The sequence below is a fragment of the Sapajus apella genome, unplaced genomic scaffold (assembly GCF_009761245.1).
Source record: "Sapajus apella isolate SASKATOON/1434 unplaced genomic scaffold, GSC_monkey_1.0 scaffold38, whole genome shotgun sequence".
NCBI lineage: Eukaryota > Metazoa > Chordata > Mammalia > Primates > Cebidae > Sapajus > Sapajus apella.
In genome coordinates, this window is record NW_022436978.1 from 3,422,339 (window position 1) to 3,445,782 (window position 23,444).

Below are 23,444 nucleotides of genomic sequence, written 5' to 3' on the forward strand. Positions count from 1 at the left end.
ATTGTATATCCCCCTGCCTGAGAATCAGAAGCTCCACAAGAGCCAGGACACTGCCTTGTATTCAAGTAGACCAACAGTGTCTTGAAGAGTGCTGGGCATACAATTACTACAGGTATTCAATTATTTGTTGTTGTTAACAACCTTAGAGAGAGAGGAAGACCTTTCTTACTACAACTCACAATTCAGAAGCCATTAAAGAAGAAAAAGAACCCAGGTGCAGTGGCTCATGCCTGTAATCCCAACACTTTGGGAGGCTGAGGCAGGCGGATCACTTGAGGTTGGGAGTTCAAGACCAGCCTGGGCAATATGGTAAAACCCCATCTCTACTAAAAACATAAAAATTAGCCAGGCGTGGAGGCGTGTGCCTATAATACCAGCTACTTGTGAAGCTGAGGCTAGAGAATCACTTGAACCGGGGAGCAGAAGTTGCAGTGAGCCAAGATCGCGCCACTATGCTCCAGCCTGGGTGATAGAGGGAGGCTCCATTTCAAGAATTAAAAAAAAAAAAAAAAAGAAGAAGAAGAAAAAGAAAAGAAACAAATTCAGCCACGTAAAACAAAACTTTAGCAAAAAAAAACTTAAGTCCAAAGACAAATGGAAAATCTAGAGAAAAATCTGGAATCCATATCATGCAAAAAAGGCTAACTTCTCTATTTTATAAAGAATATCCACAAATGAGTAAGAAAAAGTCAAGCTAATTTTTTTTTTCTTAGAGGCCTCCAAAATATTTTTCTTTACTTATAATCTAGTAATTTAATCAGAATTTCTGTGTTTATTATTCCATTGAAATTATCCTACATATGTAGTATACTATTTCAATATTTCATTCAAGGCTGATTTTTATTTACAAAATGTTTAAATTTAAAATTTGAACATTTTTAGGAATTTATGTTAATGTATCTTTATTTTAAATATACATTTAAAATTTTAGTATTTTTTCTATGATATTGATTTGTACTTCTTTGAGGACTCCAAACAGAGCTAATTTGTACATTTCTTTCTTTCTTTTTTTTTTTTTTTTTTTTTTTTTGAGAAAGAGAGAAAGAAAGAAAAAGAAAAGAAAAAAAAGAATAAAGGAAAGGAAGAAAGAGGAAGAGGGAGAGATAACGGGGTGTTGCTTTATTGCGCGGGCTAAAATGCAGTCTAAAAGTGGGTATGCCTATAATTGTGTTTAATAAGAGACATAAAAAGAAAAAAAAAAAGAGGGAAGAAAATAATTAACAAGCAGCCAACCAATATTTCATTTAAACCTGTAAATACGTGTGATGTAGTACTAATAAGAGTGTATATTTTGTGTATTTAAAGTGGAGAGTTCTATGAATGTTAATTAAGTCTACTTGTTCGGAATCTGAGTTCAAGTCCTGAATATCGATGTTAACTTTCTGTCTCATTGATCTGTAAGTCTCCCACTATTATTGTGTGGGAGTCCAAGTCTATTTATAAGTCTTATATATCTGGGTATTCCTGTATTGGGTGTGTATATACTTAGGATCTTTAGCTCTTCTTGTTACATTGATCCTTTTATGTAATATCCTTCTTTGCTTCTTTTGATCTTTGTTGCTTTGAAGTCTATTTCAACAGCAAAAATTGCAACTCCTGCTTTCTATTTATTTATTTTTGCTCTCCATTTGGTTGGTAAATTTTTCTCCATCCCTTTGTTTTGAGGCTTTGTGTATCCTTGCATGTAAGATGGATCTGGATGTAGCATACCAATGGGTCTTGGCTTTTTTTGCCTGTCTGTGTCTTTGGATTGGGGGATTCAGTCGATTTGAATTTAGAATTAATAACAATATATATGAATTTGATGCTGTGATTTAATGTTGGCTGGCTGTTTTGCCCATTAATTGATGCAATTTCTTAATTATGTTGATGTTCTTTATTTTTTGGCATTTTTTAGAAAGGCTGATACTGGTTGTTCCTTTCTATTTGTAGTGGTTCTTTCAGAAGCTCTTGTAAAGCAGGCCTGGTGGTGATGAAATCTCTGAGTGCTTGCTTGTTCACAAAAGATTTTATTTTTCCTTTGCTTATGAAGCTTAGTTTGGCTGGATGTAAAATTCTGGGTTGAAAGTTCTTTTCTTTAAGGATGTTGAATATTGGCCCCCACTCTCTTCTGGCTTGTAGGGTTTCTGCTGAGAGATCTGCTGTGAGTCTGATGGGCTTCCCTTTAAGGGTAACCTGACCTTTCTCTCTAGCTGCCCTCAGTATTTTCTCTTTCATTTCAACCCTGGTGAATCTGGCGATTATGTGCCTTGAGGTTTGTCTTCTTGAGGAATATCTTTGTGGTGTTCCGTGTATTACCTGGAGTTGAATATTGTCCTGCCTTGCTAGGTTGGGAAAGTTTTCCTGAATAATATCCTGAAGCGTATTTTCCAGCTTGGATTGATTCTTTTTGTCACATTCAGGTACACCTATCAAACGTAGATTAGGTCTTTTCACATAGTCCCATATTTCTTGGAGACTTTGCTCGTTCTTTTTTATCCTTTTTTCTCTAATCTTGTCTTTTTGTTTTATTTCATGAAGTTGGTCTTCGACCTCTAATATCTTTTCTTCTGCTTGATCAATTCGGCTGTTAAAACTTGTACATAGTTCGCGAAGTTCTCGTGTTGTATTTTTCAGCTCCATTAATTCACTTATATTCCTCTCTAAATTGTGTGTTATTTTTAACATTTTGTCAAACCTTTTTTCAAAGTTCTTAGTTTCTTTGCATTGGGTTAGAACAAGTTCTTTTAATTCCCAGAAGTTTCTTATCATCCACTTTTTAAAGTCTGCTTCTGCTAATGGAACACAGTCTTTCTCCATCAGGCCTTGTTCTGTTTCTGATGAGGAACTGTGATCCCCTATAGAGGGAGAGGCGTTCTGAGTTTGGGTATTCTCAGCCTTTTTAGGCTGTTTTCTTCCCTTCTTTATAGATTTATCCCTCTGTGGTCTTTATAATTACCGTCTTTATAGTTGGGTTTCTGAATGGACGTCCAACTTGTTGATTCCTGGCGCTAGAATCTGAGCAACCCACTGCGCCGGCCAAAACGGCGGCTTTAAGATTGATGGTGCTTTTCTGACTGTGCACCAAGAACTGCCGCTCCAAGGCAGCGGCAAAACCGCCTCACCGGCCTCAAGAGTCGCGCTGGCAACACGTGGGGCTCCTCCGCTGGGAATCTCCTGGTGGGTGAGCAACAAAAATTGATCTGAAAGTGTGGCGTCCTCTCGTTCTCTGCTCTTTCAGTGGGAGCTACAATCCCAAGCTTCTAGTGATCAGCCATCTTGGATCTCTCCCCAAGCTAATTTTTTAAATGGGAGAAAAAAGCTTGAATGGGCATTTCAACAGAGAGGCTACGGATATATTGAATAAACATATGAAAGATATTCAGATGTCAATAGAAATAAACACAATGAGATAATACTATAGATACTTGAGAATGCCTAAAATTTTAAAAATTGACAATTTCAGGTTAAGTATAAGGAAGTGGAGCAACTGGAACTTCCATATACTACTGAGATAATCACTTTGGGAAACTGTTGGGCAGAATCTACTAAATCTAAATATACATATATCCTATGATCCAGCAATTCTCCTGGATACATATACAACAGAAATTATTTCAAAAGACACAAGAAAAGATGTTCACAGCAACACTATTCATATGGTTGAAAAGTTGAAATAATCCAAATGCCTATCAACAGTAGACTGGAAAATGTGTAGTATTATTAATACAATAATATGTTATACAGCAACAGAAATAAAATACTACTACACATAACAATGTGAGTGAATCACAGACACTTAATATTAAAAGACACCCGAAACAAAAGATACACAATAAAACATTATTTGTAGAGGTTCAAAAACAAGCAATACTAATGATGACAGAAATCAGAGTAATTGGCATTCCAGGGGACAGGGTTTGGTATTTACTGACCAGGAATCTTGATCCAGTTAGTGGTTACACAGGTGTATAAATATATACAAATTCATTCAATCCTACTGAAAAACTGTTTATTGAGCACCACTCTGTGCCAGGCATTGAGCTGGGGAATATAGCTGCAAACATGATTAACACATGGACTTTGCTAGCAAAGAACTCAAAACCTGGCAGAAGCCTAAGGAATTTCCCTAAGTTCAAGAGATCAACATCATATATAAAAATCATGCCTTTCCCCAAAATGTTGTATGTTACTGTTATCACAGAAGGAGTAGATTAAGCCAGCAGAAGTTAATCTTTAATTTACTTACCCATCATAGTAAATGTCTTCCCTGAGCCAGTCTGTCCACTGTAAAAAAATAATGTTTTACATGTTATTTTTATACATAAAATTAAGACTGCTATTATAATACAGTCACTAGTGTATAATTTTCTCCACAAAAAGTTAGCTTATTTTCTTTCCATTTTTAAATTCTATTAGATAAAAAAATGAACGATCCTTTTTCTCCAATCTCCCTACGAGCTAATCGCTGTTAATTGATAAATGCTTCTATATTACACTAACATAACCATCAGAGTTTTCATTTAATATTTAGTTACAAAAATTGGGATGGTGCTCTTCATACTGCTTTGCAACCTGTTTTTCCCTTAATTTTATCTCAGATATCTTTCTAGATCAGCAGATAGAGGTCTGCCTCGTTATTTTAAATAGCTACACAATATTCCATGGGTTTGGGATCATGTAGCATCTTGTAGCACCATAATTTATTTAACCAAAATCAAATGAACTTTTGTTTCCAGTTTTTGCTATGCTAAGTAATACAGCATTTCCTTTCCTAAACTATCTTTAAAAGATACTAAAATGTCTTCATTAAATATAAAGCAATAAAAAATTTTATGCTATAGGTTTTTATGCAGTGTCGTATTTCCTGTTACCCACTTAAAAGAAACAAGAGTAACAAAAAACTAAAAGTAAAAACTTGAAACTGGGCATAATGGTATGTGCCTGTAGTTCCAGCCACTGAGGAGGCTGAGGTAGGAAGATGGCTTGAGCCCAGGAGTTCCAGGCTGTGGCACACTATAATCACGGCTGTGGATAGCCATTGCACTCCAGGACTGGGCAGCATAACAAGACACCATCTAAAAAAAAAAAAAAAAAAAAAAAAAAAAAAAGTTGTATTTTAAAGATATCAATCAGGATGTCAAATGACTTTAGCTTAGATTCACATCAAAAATAGAAAATTTTGGATTTACTTTCTCGTTAAATGCCTCCCAAAACTAGAAAACAGTATGCTATAGTTTTTTATCTCCTTCTTCTGGAAAATGAGGGGAAAAAGTTCTTTAGTAACTCAGAATGAGAAATGGATATCTTTGAATCCCCTACAAATAGGGTAATCCTATAGATTATTGTCCAAACAGGTACTTGAGAGTGAAGAGGACACTATTAATAATGACTCAACAATTGGTGTTGTCCTCAGTAAACCAGACAGTGTACCCACCCTGCCAGTAACTCAGACACTGATTTCTCTCCAAGTGTTTCCTCATTTCTACCCACAACTAACAAAAGCAATTTTCTTTTTATTTTTTGAGGGGGTGGACTACTGCTGCCCAGGCTAAAGTGCAGTGGTGCAATCTCGGCTCACTGCAACCTCTGCCTCCCGGTTCAAGTGATTCTCCTGCCTCAGCCTCCCGAGTAGCTAGGAGTATAGGTGTGCACTACCATGCCCAGCTAATTTTTGTGTTTTTAGTAGAGATGGAGTTTCACCATGTTGGCCAGGCTGGTCTCGAACTCCTAACCTCAGGTGATCCACTCACCTCGACCTCCCAAAGCACTGGGATTACAGGCATAAGCCACCATGCCTAGCCCTTTTTTTTTTGGGGGGGGTGGGCGGGTGGTAGAGTCTGTCACCCAGGCTGAAGTGCAGTGGCATGATCTCGGGCTCTGCCTCCTGGGTTCAAGTGATTCTCCTGCCTCACCCTCCGTAGTAGCTGAGACTACAGGCGAGCGCTACCACATTTGGCTAATTTTTTTGTATTTTTAGTAGAGACGGGGTTTCACCATGTTGGCCTTGCTGGTCTCGAATTCCTGGCCTTCAGTGATCCACCTGCCTCGGCCTCCCGAAGTGCTAGGATTACAGGCGTGAGCCACTGCGCCCAGCCAGACAAATCTTTCTTACAAAAAAATTTAATATATACAGTTAGATAGATACTCTGCTCTACACTACCCCTCTACCTTGGAGTGTAATCCCTACTACCTTGTTAGCCAAGTGTGGCCAATGTAATCATATGAGTCCCTAAAATCAGAAAACCTTTTTTAGCTGCTGTCAGAGGGAGATGTGACTAAAGAAGAGTCAGAGTTACATGTTGTTGGTTCTAAAGATAAAGAGGGCGCTGTAAGCCAAGTAACATGGGTGGCCTCTAGAAGCTGAAAAAGACAAAGAAACAAATTTTCCAGAAAGGAACAGATCTGCCAAAAGAAATGCATCCCTGCTCTTTATTTTAGCCAGTGAGAACCATGTTAAACTTTTCACTTATACAGAACTGTAAGATAATACATTTGTGTTGTTTTATGCTACGAAGTTTGTGGTCATTTGTTACAACAGCAACAGGAAAATAATGTACTATGTATAAAGACACCGTCAACAACTTACTATGCAAAGATGGTACCATTATAACCGCTCATGCAAGACTCCACAATGCTTTTAGCCACAGTTGAGAATACAGACTCCTACAAACATAAGCACCAAAAATGTTAACATTTCACAAAAACGAAAATATTTTTCCTAAATTACATTCTACAGTGTAATAGGAAAAATTGCTTAGTAATAATAACATGAATTAACATCCACTACAGAAAAAAGGCTAACCTATCTAAGATGATAAAACTTTAAACATAATTACATCTATTAATCTCCTATACGACTATAGATTTAAAGCACATAAAACTAAACTTTATACAGAATTTTGTATAGCATATTGCATGTAGATATTGTACTGGTATTAGCATAAATAAATGGCAGTGTATCTTCAGTGATTTTTCTCATAAGCTTGCAATGAATAGTCAATACCTCCATTTTATTTTCATTTTTACCTATAAGTAGATGCTATCTTATTAAGAATGCAAGAACTCCCAAACCTACATTGTCTATTTTTATTTAGTTATTTATTTATTTATTTGAGACAGAGTCTCCATGTGTTGCCAGGCTGGAGTGCAGTGGCGCCATCTCAGCTCCCTGCAACCTCCTCTGCCTGCCTGGTTCAAGAGATTCTCCTGCCTTAGCCTCCTGAGTAGCTGGGATTAAAGGCATGTGCCACCACGCCCAGCTAACACTTCTGTTTTTAGTAGAGAGGGGGGTTTCACCATGTTGGCCAGGATGGTCTCAATCTCCTGACCTCATGATCCACCCACCTTGGCCTTCCGAAGTGCTGGGATTACAGGCATGAGCCACTGCGCCTGGCCTATTTATTTATTTATTTAGAGACGCAGTTTCGCTCTGTCACCCAGGCTAGAGTACAGTGGCATGATCACGGCTCACTGCAATCTCCACCTCCTAGATTCAAGTGATTCTCCTGCCTCAGCCTCCCAAGTAGCTGCGATTACAGGTGCCCACAACCACACCTGGCTATTTTTTGTAATTTTAGTAGAGACGGGGTTTTACCATGTTGGCCAGGCTGGTCTTGAAGTCCTGACCTCAGGTGATCCACCCGCCTCGGTCTCCCAAAGTGCTGGGATTACAGGCGTGAGCCACTGTACCCAGTCGCAAACTCACACTGTTTAATACAGTAGCCATGAGCCACAAGTGACTACTGAGTCCATGAAATGTGGCTAATCCAAATTGAGACATGCTGTAAGTGTAAAATACACACCAGATTTGAAAGACCAAGTATAAAAAAAAAAGAACGGGAAATATCTCATTAATAATTTACTTTACTTTGATTACATGTTCAAATATTTTTGATATATTGGGTTAATTAAAATATATTATTAAGGCTGGGCACGGTAGCTAACGCCTGTAATCCCACCACTTGGGAGGCTGAGGCAGGTGGATCACCTGAGGTCAGAAGTTCCAGACCAGCCTGGACAACATGGTGAAACCCCGTCTCTACTAAAAATACAAAATTTAGACAGGTGTGGTGGCAGACACCTGTAATCCCAGCTAGTTGGGAGGCTAAGGCAGAATAATCACTTGAACCTTGGAGGCGGAGGTTGCAGTGAGCCGAGATCATGCCACTGCATTCCAGCCTGGGTGACAGAGCAAGACTCTGTCTCTCTCTCTCTCTATATATATATATACACATACATAAAAATGAATTTTACTTGTTCCTTTTCACTTTTTAAAAAAATATGGGTACTAGCTGGGCGTGGTGGCTCACATCTGTAATCCCAGCACTTTGGGAGGCTGAGGCAGGTGGATCATCTGAGTTTAGGAGTTCAAGACCAGCCTGGCCAACATGGTAAAATCATGTTTCTACTTAAAATATAAAAATTATCCAGAGGTGGTGGTGCGCATCTGTAGTCCCAGCTACTCAGGGGGCTGAGACAGGAGAAACTCTTGAACCCAGGAGGTGGAGTTGCAGTGAGCCAAGATCAAGCCACTGCACTCCAGCCTGGGCGACAAGACCTAGACCCTGTCTCTAGATAAATAAAACGTGGGTACTAGAAAATTTAAAATTATATATCTGATTCATTTTATATTTCTACTGGCCAGCGATGCCCCAGATAAAAAAAGATCCAAAGACCTAAATGTCAGCCCAAAAACATCCATATGTATAAGGGAATACTGAAGATCTGTGATGGGCTGGGTGCAGTGGCTCACCCCTGTAATCTCAGCACTTTGGGAGGCCAAGGTGGGAGGACTGCTTTAGGACAGGAGATTCAGACCAGCCTGGGTAACATAGCAAGACTCCATCTCTACAAAAAATTTAAAACTTAGCTGGGCATAGCTGAGGCTTATCCTGGAATGAAAAAAAATTAGCCAAGCATAGTGGCACATGCCTGTAACCACAGTTACTCAGGAGGCTAAGCAGGAGGATCACTTATGCACTCCAGACTCGGTGACAAAGCAAGACTCCATCTCTTAAAAAAAAAAAAAAAAAAAGATCTGTGCTGTTCAGTATAGTAGCCATTAGCTATATGTAGCTATTTAAATTAATTAAACAAGACTTAAAAGTCAGTTCCTCATACACACTAGCCATATGAAAAGTGCTCAGCAGCCACATGTGGCTTGTGCATCTGAGGCACTGAAGTTTAAATTTGATTTAATTTTAATTAAACTTATATAGTCACATGTAGCTAGAGGCTATTGTAACAGACAGGATAGATACAGAACATTTCCATGACTGCAGAAAGTTCTATTGGATAGCACTAACTAGGTCTTAATTAAGTTGACCTTAATTAGAAAAGCAGTTGTTGACATCATGGTAATCCTAACTCCTTAGATTAGGTAGTTCAATGGTACTTCTTAATCATCCACTGGCTCCGAAAAGTACATCTTCACTAACCTCCAGTGCTTGAGATGCACAAGCCACATGTTGCTGTTGAGCACTTTTAATATGGTTAGTGTGTATGAGGAACTGACTTTCCAGTTTTATCTAATTAAGTTAAATCAAAATAGCCACATATAACTTATGGCTACTACACTCAACATCACAGACTTTTTGTTTTTAAGAGATGGAGTATTGCTGTGACGCTGAGGCTGGAGTGCAGTGGCACCATCATAGCTCACTGAAGCCTCAAGCTCCTGGGCTCAAGTGATCCTCCTGCCTTAGCTTCCCAAGTAGCTGGGATTACAGGCGTGTGTCACTATGCCCATAATTTCCTGTCACTTAGTAGTAAAAAAAAAAAAAAAAAAAAAAAAGGAGCTTTGGTCATTTTGCTACAAAGTTTGATGAAAAAGGAAGAAACTATTTAACAAAATTAGATTTAAAATATTTATGGAATGTTTGAGTTCCCTTATTTGAGATGGATGAAACTAAAAAGACACCAGCCCAGAAATGAAATTCTTAAGAGTTAATGAAGGTTCATATATTCCAGGTAAAAAGTTAAGTTTCCAGCCAGGTATGGTGGCTCATGCCTATAATTCCAGTACTTTGGGAGGCCGAGATGGGCAAATCATGAAATCAGGAGATCGAGACCAAACTGGCCAACATGGTGAAACCCCATCTCTACTAAAAATACAAAAATTAGCTGGGCGTGGTGGCACACGCCTGTAGTTCTAGCCACTCGGGAGTCTGAGGCAGGAGAACCACTGGAACCCAGAGGTGGAGGTTGCAGTGAGCCAAGATCGCACCACTACCCTAGCCTGTCAACAGAACAAAACTCCATCAAAAAAAAAAAAAAAAAAAAAAGTTAAGTTTCCAATTATCATTACCTGAGTGGTATCCACATCTGCAACATGATCAAACGTAAAAATCTTGGGCTCAGGGTTGGAGTGCAGCCGGAGACTCGTGGAGGAGAGTACAGATAAGCATAAGTTCTGCTCTCCATCAGCTGATCCAGATCTTTCTGCAGGAGGACGAATTCGCACAAAAACTTTGATGGCATCACCTTCATTACTAAAGACAAAAAAATTAACAGCTAAGTTTATTGAAGAAGAAAGAAAACTGAAAAAGGATCCAAGTCTATTATTGCCTGTAACGTTTCTGTAATGAGTTTCTCCAACAAAGTCCAAGACATACCCCATACAAATTTATCTTTTTTTTTTCTTTTTTGAGATGGAGTTTCACTTTTGTTGCTCAGGCTAGAGTACAATGGTGTGGTCTCAGCTCACTGCAACCTCTGCCTCCTGGGTTCAAGTGATTCACCTGCCTCAGCCTCCCCATTAGCTGGAATTATAGGAACCTGCCATCATACCCAGCTAATTTTTGTATTTTTAGTAGAGAGGGGGTTTTATCATGTTGTCCAGGCTGGTCACCAGCTCCTGACCTCAGGTGATCCGCCCACCTTGGCCTCCCATGAAGTGCTGGGATTACAGGCGTAAGCCCCCACGCCAGGCCAAATTTACCTCTTTTTAAAGAGTCTCACATGACCCATACCCTTTATTGATTTAATTCACAATAGGCACCTTCACACTTCCTTTACTTGAACTCAAAGGGAGTGTGAGTTCATTTCATGGAGTTCCAAGTACTGCTTGTCTCTCATTAAGAAATAAGAAATAAGTCATTCCAGAGGAGAATTATGCTATTGATTCCATCATTTGCCTGGAAAAGTGAGAAGGCAGGGGGACTATGCGATTTTCCCAAATTTCCAGCTGGTTGAGGACTAAGTTAAATTTTGAAATAAGTATTTTTTACTATGGTAAATGGTTGTTTTAAAAATATTCTATCCCTAGTTCTTTTGGAGCTTATCAAGAATATTTTTCTTACCTTAATTGGTTAGACTGACCATCTGTCACACTGCGTAACTCAGCTAGGAAAAAAAAAGTTATTAAAGGTCATTTAAGTTGACATATGGAAATCTCATTCTTCTCTAACATGCTCCTGGGTTGCCTATATTCAGGCTCCTCAGATCCCTGACATCAACAATGTGACGCTCCATGGCCCAGGCCTTGATCCTATTCTCATTTTATCCCAACCCATTATACCATGATACCTAGTCTCCTGGTGACACAGACAGGAGACAGCCAAATGTCGCCCAGGTCATTGTGCACAGGGGGCTTGCCAAAACATGACCGCAGTGAAAAAATTCCATCCTTCAACGCATGCATAGTAAGGGAAATAAACCAATGTGGAGTGGCTTAGACTAAGGGCCTACCTGCGCACTGGGAGAATGGGGTGGAGCCACCTGGAATTTCTGACTTAGGCAGTGGGAGAAGCCTGGCCTCTCCAGCTGGTGTGTTGTGGCCTGGCATTCAATCTGTGAGGTGGGAGCCTTTTGGCAGGACCCCCTTTTTTCATTGAGAGTTTTTTTTAATAAATTCTGCTCTTCTCACCTTTCAATGTGTCCATGTGCCTAATTTTTCCTGCTCATGCAACAAGAACCTGGATTTTAGCAGAGCTAAAGAGCAAAAAATCTGGCATCATTTTGGTGGCCCATATGGGGACATGAGTAAGGTGAGCAAAATGTGGACCAAAAAATATTTTTCCCTCATTTCTCAGCCTTCCTGTCCTCGGACTTCTGAGGGTAGAGAAAACTGCATACCCCTCTACCCCCCATCACTTTCAGGGGTAGAGAATGTCGGCCTTTTTCTAACCCAGCCTTTTCTGTGGCATTTTCCTTCTTTTTTTTGAGACTGTAATGGCACCTATCTTTTCTTTTACAATATTGGGGGTGTTCTACTCTCAACCCAATGGCTGCAGGCACACGTGTAGAATAGACAGCAAGCAGCAAGCAGCTCCTTGCACCTCTCCCCTCCAGGGTGGGGCCAGGACACATAGCCCAAGGGCCCTGCTTGGCTGATAGCTAGCATTTCCCACTACGTGCCCAAAGAGTCTTCCCCTCCCCTAGCCAAGGGACCCAGCTAGGTCTGATCCCTAAATCCACTTGCATAAGAATAAGAATAAGAGGTTCTTCCTTCAGGCATCTTCCCAGCCCAGCAGTTAAGCTTTTTATAAATTTTTTCCACCAGGGGTTAACATTCATTTTTTCTTTCTTTCCTTTTTCAACTGGGGGTTAACTTTCCATTTTTTCTTTCTTTTTTTTTTTTTTTTTTTTTACTTTTTTCACCAGGGGTTAGCTTTTACGTCTTCTTTTTTTTTTTCCTTTTAGAAGATGAAGGTTTCAATTATGAAAAAAGAATCTGTGAGGTTGGGCTTAAGCTATAGCCAATCTGGTATAATCCGCTATGTCTTTCTGTTTGGTTCTGTCAGAAAGAGAGGTACCTTAGGATGGGATCCCAGCCTAGGACTCCATAGGTCCACTGTTCAAACCAGCCTGGCAAACTGGTCAATGGCAAACTTTGCTGTAGGCCTCCATCTTGTTTTACGTCCTGGAAAGCGTGGCCTGTAACCACGTACCCAGTCCTTTGTTTTAGCCTCTGCCATTTTATAATGCGGCCTAGGTTCAATTCTGGCTTGAAGAATAAATCCTTTCTGGTTTGATATCTGTGTGACCTTTGCCATTTGTTGATTCTATTCCTCTCCATGAATCACCTTGAATATTTCTTTCTCTGAGTACCTGGGAGGTTCCCTTTGGTAAAGTTTGGAAGGCAGAAATGCTGGCCACTTGACATGGCTAATGTTGGGTAATAAGGGATTAAAAGGATTTTCTTAAAAAGGGCTCAGCTTAGTTCAAAGTGGATACCCAAGTTATATATTTTTCTCTTCTTGGATCTTATTTTGCTGGGGAAAGTTTTTTTTTTTTTCTCAGTCAACTGAATTCTTTGTCTCCATTTTGTCTTGCCACTCTTAGTGCACACATGAGGGGCCCTAAAATAATTTCTGATGGCCTTAGACTCCTTGGGCAAACAGAAAAAACTCCATGGATTCCATTTTGTAATTTGTTTTCCTAATGGAGTCCCAGGAATTGGAGGTGAATGGATCCCTCTCAAAATCTGTTTTTGTCTTCCAGCTATACCTGTTTACTAGGCCCTAGAAACTATATGCTTTCTTAGCCCTGCTCTTAAAGGGCCCCATTCAGAGGCCAGTTAGGAAAGTGATGAACAGAAAATCTTAGAGCTACTGGATCTTCTTCTGCCTGTGTAGTTATATATGTGTTGTGTGTGCATGATGTCTATTAAAAAAAGAGTTCTAATTAATTGGCTTAAAGGAAAATAAGCACTTAGATCAAATATTTCTTAAACAAACAAACAAAAAAAGCTGTGGTACCTTTTAATTCACGAGACTTTAATCTTTGAGAAATAAAAACCGCCTTAAAAATTATTGATAAGCTACTCCACCTGGGCTGCCAGACCGGAAGCGCACCACTGGAACTCAATCCTGCTCCTCTGGGTTGAAACCAGGGTGCCGCCAAGATGCCAGCTTACCACTCTTCTCTCATGGATCCTGACACCAAACTCACTGGAAACATGGCACTGTTACCTATCAGAAGTCAATTCAAAGGTCCTGCCCCCAGAGAGACAAAAGATACAGATACTGTGGATGAAGCCATCTATTACTTCAAGGCCAAAGTCTTCTTCAAGAACTATGAAATTAAGAATGAAGCTGATAGGACCTTGATATATATATAATTCTCTACATTTCTGAGTGTCTGAAGAAACTCTGAAAGTGCAATTCCAAAAGTCAAGGTGAGAAAGAAATTTATACACTGGGAATCACTAATTTTCCCATTCCTGGAGAACCTGGTTTTCCACTTAATGCGATTTATGCCAAACCTGCAAACAAACAGGAAGATGAAGTGATGAGAGCCTATTTACAACAGCTAAGGCAAGAGACTGGACTGAGACTTTGTGAGAAAGTTTTCGACCCCCAGAATGATAAACCCAGCAAGTGGTGGACTTGCTTTATGAAGAGACAGTTCATGAACAAGAGTCTTTCAGGACCTGGACAGTGAAGGTAGCTCAGGCAGCCACCATCTCCAGAGCCCTGGGCAGCATTTTCCAGCAAGATATACACAATCTTTTTGCCTTATTTCATAAAGTTTTATACAGAAGAGAGAAGAGCATGTCTTTACTTGAAAAACTCTTGATCAAGAATTCGGGTAGGAGAAAAAAGAAATGTGTTACCAAGGGTGATTTGAAATTTTCTGCTGTATTAAGCTGGTGCTTAATAAGAATAAGTAATAATAAAGAAATTTCTAACAACAAAAAAAGATTATTGATAAAATGCAGATATCATCAAAATGTACATTTTTGCCTAGGGTTAAAGGATTGTTTTGAATTTGATAGGATAAAACGAAATGTTTAAACAAGTTGTGGAAGGACTGTAAAAATTAATCTCGGAAAAAAAATTCCTAATGTTAACATACTGACTAAATTCAGAGGGGTATTATATGGCTTTTCCATAAATTAAGCATTGAAATAAAAGCACAACAAGGTTCTCTTAAGGCACTAATCTGCTCTTTAGGAAAAATCTGTAAAGGGTTATAAAAGGTTTTTGCTTTTTAAAATTTGAGTCATCATTTTGGCAAAATAAATAACTTATGGTAATATGGAATTCTAGTTCATAACATCAAGTTTCAGACCTCTAACATATTTAATGGGCTTCCCAAAGTCAAACTTCAGTTTCAGAATTTTTTTTCCTGACCCCTGGCTTTTGGATGCTGCAGAGGGCCCTTGGAGCATCCAGAAGAGAGGTAAACAGGATTACCTGACATGCTTAGGTACATGGGATTGCCAAAATGATGTTTAATCTTCTTCAGGTTATATTTTAGGGAATAATATTAATATATGTTCCAAAATTGTATGGGATTTATAATATTCTAATGCCTGGCCGCCAAAATGGAATCCGTGGTGCCTTTTCTGATTTTTTTTCCAAAGAGTCTCAGGCCATCAGAATTATCTTAGCGTCCCTCATGAGTATATGCTATCAATTACAATTTAGATTGTTATGTTAAACTATTGTAAACCACAGAGATAACCAAACTGATTTGTCAATTGTGTTTCTGACTGTACCCTGGACATTTTGTTATTCAGACAATTGTTGTCTTGTTTTCATCTTCTTCAAAAGGTGGTGCTCTCAAATGCAGGTTTCTGCATTTGATAACTTTGATAACTTTGGAGATTGTGACATTAGAATAAAGAAAAAACAAAAAGGACTCACAAAGACCTGAATTGTTCACGAATACCAAGCAAAACCAGAGTTAACTGAATGGACTTAACTAATACAAAATTGAAGAAATCTTTTTGAATTTTGCTTGGAACATTGCTGATCCTTATTTTATTTTTCAGAGTCAAGGAAACTTATTTTGAGCTATTTACAGCCTTTAATAATTGAGTAACATATACTCCTGTGAACAAAATTTGGAGTATGTTTGTCTCTCTCCCTCTCTCTCTCTCGGTGCCTGGCTCCTCCATAATTTGGAAACTAGTTGTGAGTATTCTTAACTTATGACAATATAGTTGTTTGCATCAGTGCAGTAAGATTCCATTTTCTTTGCAATAGAATGCAACTGGAGAAACTGGTTGTTTTACCAAGGCCTTTGACTCAAAGGGTATGCTTCCCTTTAAGGAGTCAACCTTCACTTGCAGAACTGATAAAAAGCCCCTTAGGAAAAACGGTCCCAAGTACAGTGTTCCCCATACAGTGTTCATAACCTGCGGTGAGTAAAAAATGTCACTTTTTAACAGGTCCAGGAGCCCTATTCTCTTGGGACCTCAAGAAGAGAGGGGTTTACCCAACTCACAGGCATTTGAGGGTACAAACCCATGGCTGGGCTCGGCTTTAGAAAGCCCTATCTGAGATTCCTCGTGGAACAGAGTTCCATGAAAGCCAATCTAAAAGTCCTATGTAAAAATAATTATTCTTGCTGCCCTTTATGTAAATAATCAAGCCACGTATAAGACTAAAGTCTATTTTGCAAACAACTCAGTCCTATTATGGTTTGTTTTTAAGAAAAATGAGGACTGGAGAGAGATAAATTATGTTTTAAAACTTATCATCATTAAATTCTAGACCCATTTGTTGTTTTCAAGTTTTTTGCCTAGTTCATTTAAAAGCTAATCCTGCTTATCCCTGTGATCCAACCAGATATCTCCAGCTGCAGCACAGAAGGAACAAAGGGGGATGGGTAATGTAAAAATCTGAATCGATATTCTAGTTCTGAGGAATTATCCTGCAAATCTTGCTAGGTGGTGGGAATAAACAGGATGCCTAACACGCAGAGGTTTCCTTTTTCGGAAAGTAAGACCAAGGGAGCTAACCAAAGCCAAGCCCCATGCACCCAAATCTTCGCAAGCATAACTATAGCCACCAGTTATCTGGGCATGTCACAGGACATCCTTTTCTTTCCCTTGTTGGAGGAGGACTCACTTCCACAGCTTCACCTTAGCATTCAGCTTATGATAAAGAATCCATACAATCTGAGACACATTTTGGGCCCCAAACTCAATTCCAAGCTTTAGGTCAAAGCCCTAAGGAAAAAAAAAACCTGGATCTGAGGGATCCAGAGGCAGATGATAATGGAAGTTAAAGCACAGCACAGGTGAGCATGACTAATTCCTGCCGATTTAGCCAAGTCTCTTGTTTCATGGATAAACAGCATGCTAGTATCCATGACATAAATGAGGTCTAGAGAACTCAAAGGCTAGTGATAGCAGGAGAGACAAGAGTGTAGGTGGGTAAGAGTAGATATTTCTACCTCTTAGGCCTCCCTGTTAACATGGGGGAAAACCTCATGGCACCCTGTTATGGTCACCAGGTTGCAGAGATATAAGGACAGAAGAAATAAAAAGGGACACCTCACTTTCTGTCTCCCTCACCTACCTTGGGTATTTGCTAGGAAGTGAAAGGAACCAGGGACAACTGCTCCCCTTTCTTAATGGGTAGCCATTCATCTTCAATCTGTACCCTTTTTGAATGCATCCTGAAACCCTGGGACTCCTTTGAAAAAAACACCTTTTTTCCTTTTCCTCCTGTGTCCTCTCTTTACAGATAGGTAATTGTGTCTCCTTACTACAGGACACTCCCCTTGGATCCATCCTCTAAACTTGGAAAAATTGTTTTCCAAACCTTAAACTTGATATCGTCTTAAGATTGGTCTCGTAGAAAGGTAACCCAGAAGACTGACATGCCAGAAAAAGGGTAAAAGTTTTTTTTAACCAATCAGACGTTTTGCCTCCCTCTCCCTGTACAAACCCATAAAAGGCCTGAGGATTTTCGAGTATTCCTTACTCCATTCTTGTTTATATTTTGATACATGTTTTCTAATAAACCAGTTTGTCTCTTCTCATCTTCAGACCATCAAACTCCAGTCATGCAACTGGAGCCTTGGATAATGGTCCCTTTTGCTGGGAACCCTTAGATTGGCCTCTTAGGGAGATCTGACTGCCATTCTCCCAGCACAGCACCCAGTGTCAGCAGGAAGCAGTTAAGATTGGTCTTTGTCCTTATCTTTATTCTAAAGGTGTCAAATGTACTTATTTAGAGGGGGTAATGACAGAGACAGGAGATGGCCCAGGTCACTGAAAAATTCTGTCCCTTAACACATGCTCAGTAAGGGAAATAAATCAATGTGGAGGGGCTCAGACTAAGGGCATGCATGCTCACTGGGAGAATGGGGTGGAGCCGCTGGGAATTTGTACCTTACGCAGGGGGAGAAGCCTGGCCTGGTATTTAATCTGCGAGGTGGGAACCTGTAGGTAGGACACATTTTTTTTTCACTGAGAGCTTCCTTTTAATAAATTCCACTCTCTTCAACTTTCAATGTGTCTGCATGCCTGATTTTTCCTGGTTGTGAAACAAGAACCTGGATTTTAGCTGAGCTAAGGAGCAAAAAATCCTGCACCAATGGCTTTTGTTGTTGTTGCTTTTTGAAACGGAGTCTTGCTCTGTTGCCAGGCTGGAGTGCTGGAGTGCAGTGGTGCGATCTCGGCTCAATGCAACATCCACCTCCTGGGTTCAAGCGACTCCCCTGCCCCAGCCTGCCAAGTAGCTGAAACTACAGTCCCACGCCACCATGCCTGGCTAATTTTTTGTATTTTAGTAGAGACGGGGTTTTACCATGTTGATCAGGATAGTCTCAATCTCCTGACCTCATGATCTCCCCACCTCAGCCTCCCAAATTGCTGGGATTACAGGCGTGGGTATATTTTGAAAGGCACTGCACCCGGCCTGGTTTTAAATACCAGGTATAAATTGATGATTCCCAAATTTCTTTTTCTTGGACTGCCCTCCTGAGCTTTACACTCTTACAACTAATTACCTATTTGGTATCTCTAACTGGATATGCAGTGGGCAATGAATCAAATTTAATATATCTAAAATTGAGCTGATCACCTCACCTCTACCCCAAATGTGTTTCTTCATCTCCATTAACTCCAACTTCCCAGTTGCTTAGGCCAAAAACCATATAGTCATCCCTAACCCTGTTCTTTCTCACTCTTCATATCCAATCTCAGGAAAGCTTTGGCTATAATTCTGTAACTTCCTGCCAAATCCACTGTCACAGTGTGGAACCAAGCCAGCAACATCTCTTTCTTGTGTTATTACAACAATCTCTCTGCTTCTTTCTCTCCCCCACTCTCACTTTTCTCAACCTAGCAGGCAGAATAATTCTTTTAAAAAAGAAGTCAGAGATTGACTTCTGCCATGACATTATAGGAACTCCACTGACCCACTCCCCAGTGAAACTGGTACAATTAAAAAAAAAAAATTAAAGCCTCTAGAAATGTTTCCAAAGGCAAACAGCAAACAAAGAAACATCTGTTCAAGAAAATATATGAAAATTCATCAAGAAAGGTGATCCTGTGTTATTTGAACCAAGATTACTCTCTCCCTCCCATCTTAGCAAGGTAAATACTCCACTGTAGATTGCAGCATCCAGGAACACAGGGATCCCTTCAGCTCCCAATTCCGGTTTCTTCTATAGAGTAGCAGTGTGTCAGTGTCTCCGGCTAGCTACCTGATGCTGAGGTAAAGTCCCAGACAAGTGTGGTTGGGGAGGGGCTCTCCCTTCTCCCATCTAGCTGAGAACACTGGGGCCCTGATCACCCTTGCTCTAACTCATTAGGCAGTGGTTCCACACAGGAGAAGAAAGTCTACAAGACCAGAGGCTGCTACACTCCACACCCTCCCCACAAAAGGCTTAGCAACTAGAAAGGGTATCATTCAGAGACAAGACTGCCATTATCCTATTAACCCCATCCCCAACTCTAGTGCGCAGGCTCAGAGATTTTGCCTACAGGAAGAATCAACCCATAAACAGATTACAGGTGGTTCATGCCTGTAATTCCAGCAATTTGGGAGGCTGAGGTGGGTGGATCACTTGAGGTCAGGAGTTTGAGACCAGCCTGGCCAACATGGTGAAACCCCATCTCTACTAAAAATGCAAAACAAAAATTAGCTGGGCATGGTGGTGCATGCCTATAATCTCAGCTACTTGGGAGGCTGAGGCAGGAGAGTCACTTGAACTCAGGAGGTGGAGGTTGCAGTGAGCTGAGTCCATGGCACTGCATTCCAGCGTAGGTGACTAAGCGAGACTCCATCTCAAAGAGAAAAAAAAAAAAGGCCAGGTGCGGTGGCTCACGCCTATAATCCCAGCACTTTGGAAGGCTGAGGCAGGCGTTTGAGACCAGCCTGGCCAATATGATGAAACCCCATCTCTATTAAAGATACAAAAAATTGGCCAGGCATGGCGGTCCATGCCTGTAGTCCCAGCTACTTGGGAGGCTGAGACAGAAGAATTGCCTGAACCCGGGAGGGGGAGGTTGCAGTGAACCAAGATAGCACCACTGCACTCCAGCCTGGGCAACAGAGTGATGTTCAAACCTAAGGGCACTCTCAGGAACAGTGTCAGTTTTAATGAAAGCAATTAGGAAGACATTCAAGACACAAGCTAAATTGCAGGCCTGTTGGCTTGCCAGAAGACAGTGGGAAATAAGACAACTAGCAGCAGCTACACTGGAGTCACAACAAATACCAAAGACAACCTCAGAAACTACTCCTTCAAAGAAGCAAGAATTACAGTAGTTTGTAAGACAATTTATGCCCCAGGGCATCGTTAGAAAACAATAAGGCAATCAGCTAACAATTACTGGACTTTAACAGCTGTATGTAGTCAGGGAAAGAAAGAGATCCCTATCAAAACCACTGTCATCCCAGGATAAAGGTGGGCATATCCAAAGCTGTGCTTTCCTAAGGAGCAATTATCAAAGGTTTAACAAATAATAGGAAGGAAATATATCAGATGGAAACTGATCAGATGGATACTGATCTGCACTTATATGCAACTTTCTGGTAAAACTAAAAGGAATCTAAAATTCTCAAGGAGAATCGCTTGAACAAAGATGGAGGTTGAAGTGAGCCAAGATTGTACCACTGGGCTCCAGCCTGGGTGACAGAGCAGGACTCTGTCTCAAAAAAGAAAAAAAAAAGAAGTCTATAGGCATTCCCTATAAAATTCTTTCAAATGTCAATCAACAGAATAAACAAATCATGGTGTTAAAACTTGAGCTTTGCATGAAGAGACCCCACAAGCCGGCTTTGTGTGAGCAACATGGCTGTTTATTCACCTGGGTGCAGGTGGGCTGAGGCCAAAAAGGGTGTCAGTGAAGGGTGGTAGGATAACAGTTGCTTTTATAGGTTTGGGATGTGTAGTGGTGTTAAGAGTAAGATCAGTTACAGTGGTGGGGGTAGGGGCAAGGAGTATACATTACCATTTCAGTTACAATGGTGGGTGGGGGTAAGACCTGAGAGTAGTTAAGATGGAAGGGTGGGGCGGAGGGATATTCACAGAGCAAGAACAGTTAGGATGGCAGGGTGGGGTAAGAAGCTTGATGTAAGGAGCGGGGAAGCTCCGCTGGGCAATTAGGAATAATGGCGAATGCCGGGGGCGGGGAAGGGCGGGGGGGGGTGGGAATCAGCCAAGACAGGCAGGACTTCAGACTTTCTGGGTCTGGGCTTGCACATGAAGGCCTGACACATAGTATACTCACATAATGGAGCACTACACAGCAATGAAAAAGAACTGCTGCTACATACAATACTGGACTATGCTCACCGACATAATGTTCAGTTAAAGAAACCAGAATGAAAAGAATACGTATTGTACCATTTATATTAAGTTCAAGAATAGAAGGAAAACTAATCAGTGATGATAATAATCAGAGTAAAGGTTGCGGGTGGGGTAGTTATTGACTAGGAAGGGTCACAGGGAACTTTCTGGAGTACAGGAACAGCTCTATTTCTTGATCTGCATGGTGGTTACAGGAGTGTATTCATATGTTTAAAATTTGTTGAAGAATATTAAGATTTGTGCCTTTGACTGCATGAAGTTATACCTTAACAAAACAGTCTTTTAAAGAGTCTTCCTGCTTTAAAAAGATCATTGGATGCTTTACTCTGCAGTCTAGATAAATATTCACCATCTACCCAAACATGACTAGGTTCAGAAAGGAAATCTTAAGCCAGGTGCAGTGACTCACACCTGCAATCCTAGCACTTTGGGAGGACAAGGCAGGTGGATTGCTTGAGCTCAGGAGTTCAAGATCAGCCTGGGCAACATGGTGAAACCCTGTCTCTGCTAAAATACAAAAAATTAGCAGGGTGTGGTGGTGCACACTTGTAGTCCCAGCAACTTGGGAGGCTGAGGCACGAGAATTGCTTGAACCCAGGAGGCAGGGATTGCAGTGAGCCAAGATTGCATCAGTGCACTCCAGTCTGGGCAATAGAGCAAGACTCCGTCTCAAAAAACAAATAAACAACAAAAAAGGGGAATCGTAAATACAATCAGTTTCATAAGGGTAATATTTCACTTTTTCATTATATTATTTCACAGTCAGCAACACCTGGTGCCAATGATGTCTCTAGAGATAGCCTTCATGGGCACAAAATAAAAGGTGCAAAGACCACTACATGAGCTCTCTTCGCCCATGTGTTCCCACTTCATGCTCCAGGCCTCTGGGCTGCTGGGAATGCAAGATGCACTTTACCTGGGAGGTCATCAACCTCAATTTTGCCAACAAACTTAAGGGAATGGAAAAGTTCCCCATGGCATCACCACCGTCATAAACAAGAGTGCTCCCACAACTTAAGTTCTCAAATCTGGTTTTCAGACAAGAACCCTACATATATCTCATTAAATAAGCAGATGCTCTACTTATGTCACAGGCATCAAATTTTTTTGCTTGAGTCCAAATTTAGTGACCTGATCTATAAGTGGGAAAAAACAGTATGATTGTTCAGAAAGCAGGATGAACATTTCTCTCCGATAAGGTACTATTTTGTGAGCTCATCGTCCTTGAATACCGAAAATGATGAAGAAAAATAAATATTTTTGACGGAAAAAGATAGCATAAAGAGGTGTTCAGATAATGACGTGATCGACCTAACAGGTTAATAAAACAAACCCATCAAAAGCAATTACAATTGACAGAAAGCTGGAAACATTAACGCTGTTGGAAAGCTCAAATGACAGAAGTTCACAAATTCTTAATCATCTAATCTAGGCCTCTCCTCATTACCATTCAGACCACTCACAAAGATCCCATTAAATCAGCTCATAATCATCAGCTTTAAAAAACAAGACTCCTTAAGAGATGTGGCAATGTAAGAAGTGGCGCACGTACACAGGAACAGCAAATGACTAGTGAAAACTGAAACGTTTATCGTAAGCAGAAATAACAGTGCTCTCCTCCGTGAAAAAGAGAAAGAAATCGGACGGGTCTCCTTTAAGTGAAATAGACTGTGAGAATATAAAGACATTGCTGACATCTGTGTTTTAACATTCTATTTATTTAAGGAAAGAAGAGAAAGAAGTGTTTGGAACATAAATATATCCTTCCTTACAGGAAGGTCAGAAATGTGGAAATACGCAGAAGCTGGTGGGAGCAAAAGCCGATTGTGAGACAACGATATCTGGAGAAGTAGCCCTGGTCGGGATGTGGGAAGAGGGCTGCGAAGAAACAGCAGAGCGGAGGGAAAGAAAGGGAAGAACCGCCGGTCCACTGCTCATCCGAGCACCTATAAATACGC

At 40.4% G+C, this 23,444-nt stretch overlaps 1 protein-coding gene and 1 pseudogene across 2 annotated transcripts in view; one reads left to right on the forward strand and one right to left on the reverse strand.

The window, feature by feature from the left end:
- KIF15 (kinesin family member 15) overlaps nt 1–23,444 on the reverse strand; it is an 82,729-nt gene that overhangs the window by 58,876 nt on the left and 409 nt on the right. For both annotated transcript variants that reach the window (XM_032298057.1, XM_032298058.1), the window contains exons 2-5: nt 11,283–11,325; nt 10,289–10,472; nt 6,569–6,645; nt 4,229–4,266 (exon numbers count right to left, since the gene is read on the reverse strand). In XM_032298057.1, the coding sequence (XP_032153948.1) occupies nt 4,229–4,266; nt 6,569–6,645; nt 10,289–10,472; nt 11,283–11,325 (342 nt within the window). The remainder of the gene's footprint in view (nt 1–4,228; nt 4,267–6,568; nt 6,646–10,288; nt 10,473–11,282; nt 11,326–23,444) is intronic.
- LOC116564757 lies at nt 13,749–14,435 on the forward strand (annotated as a pseudogene).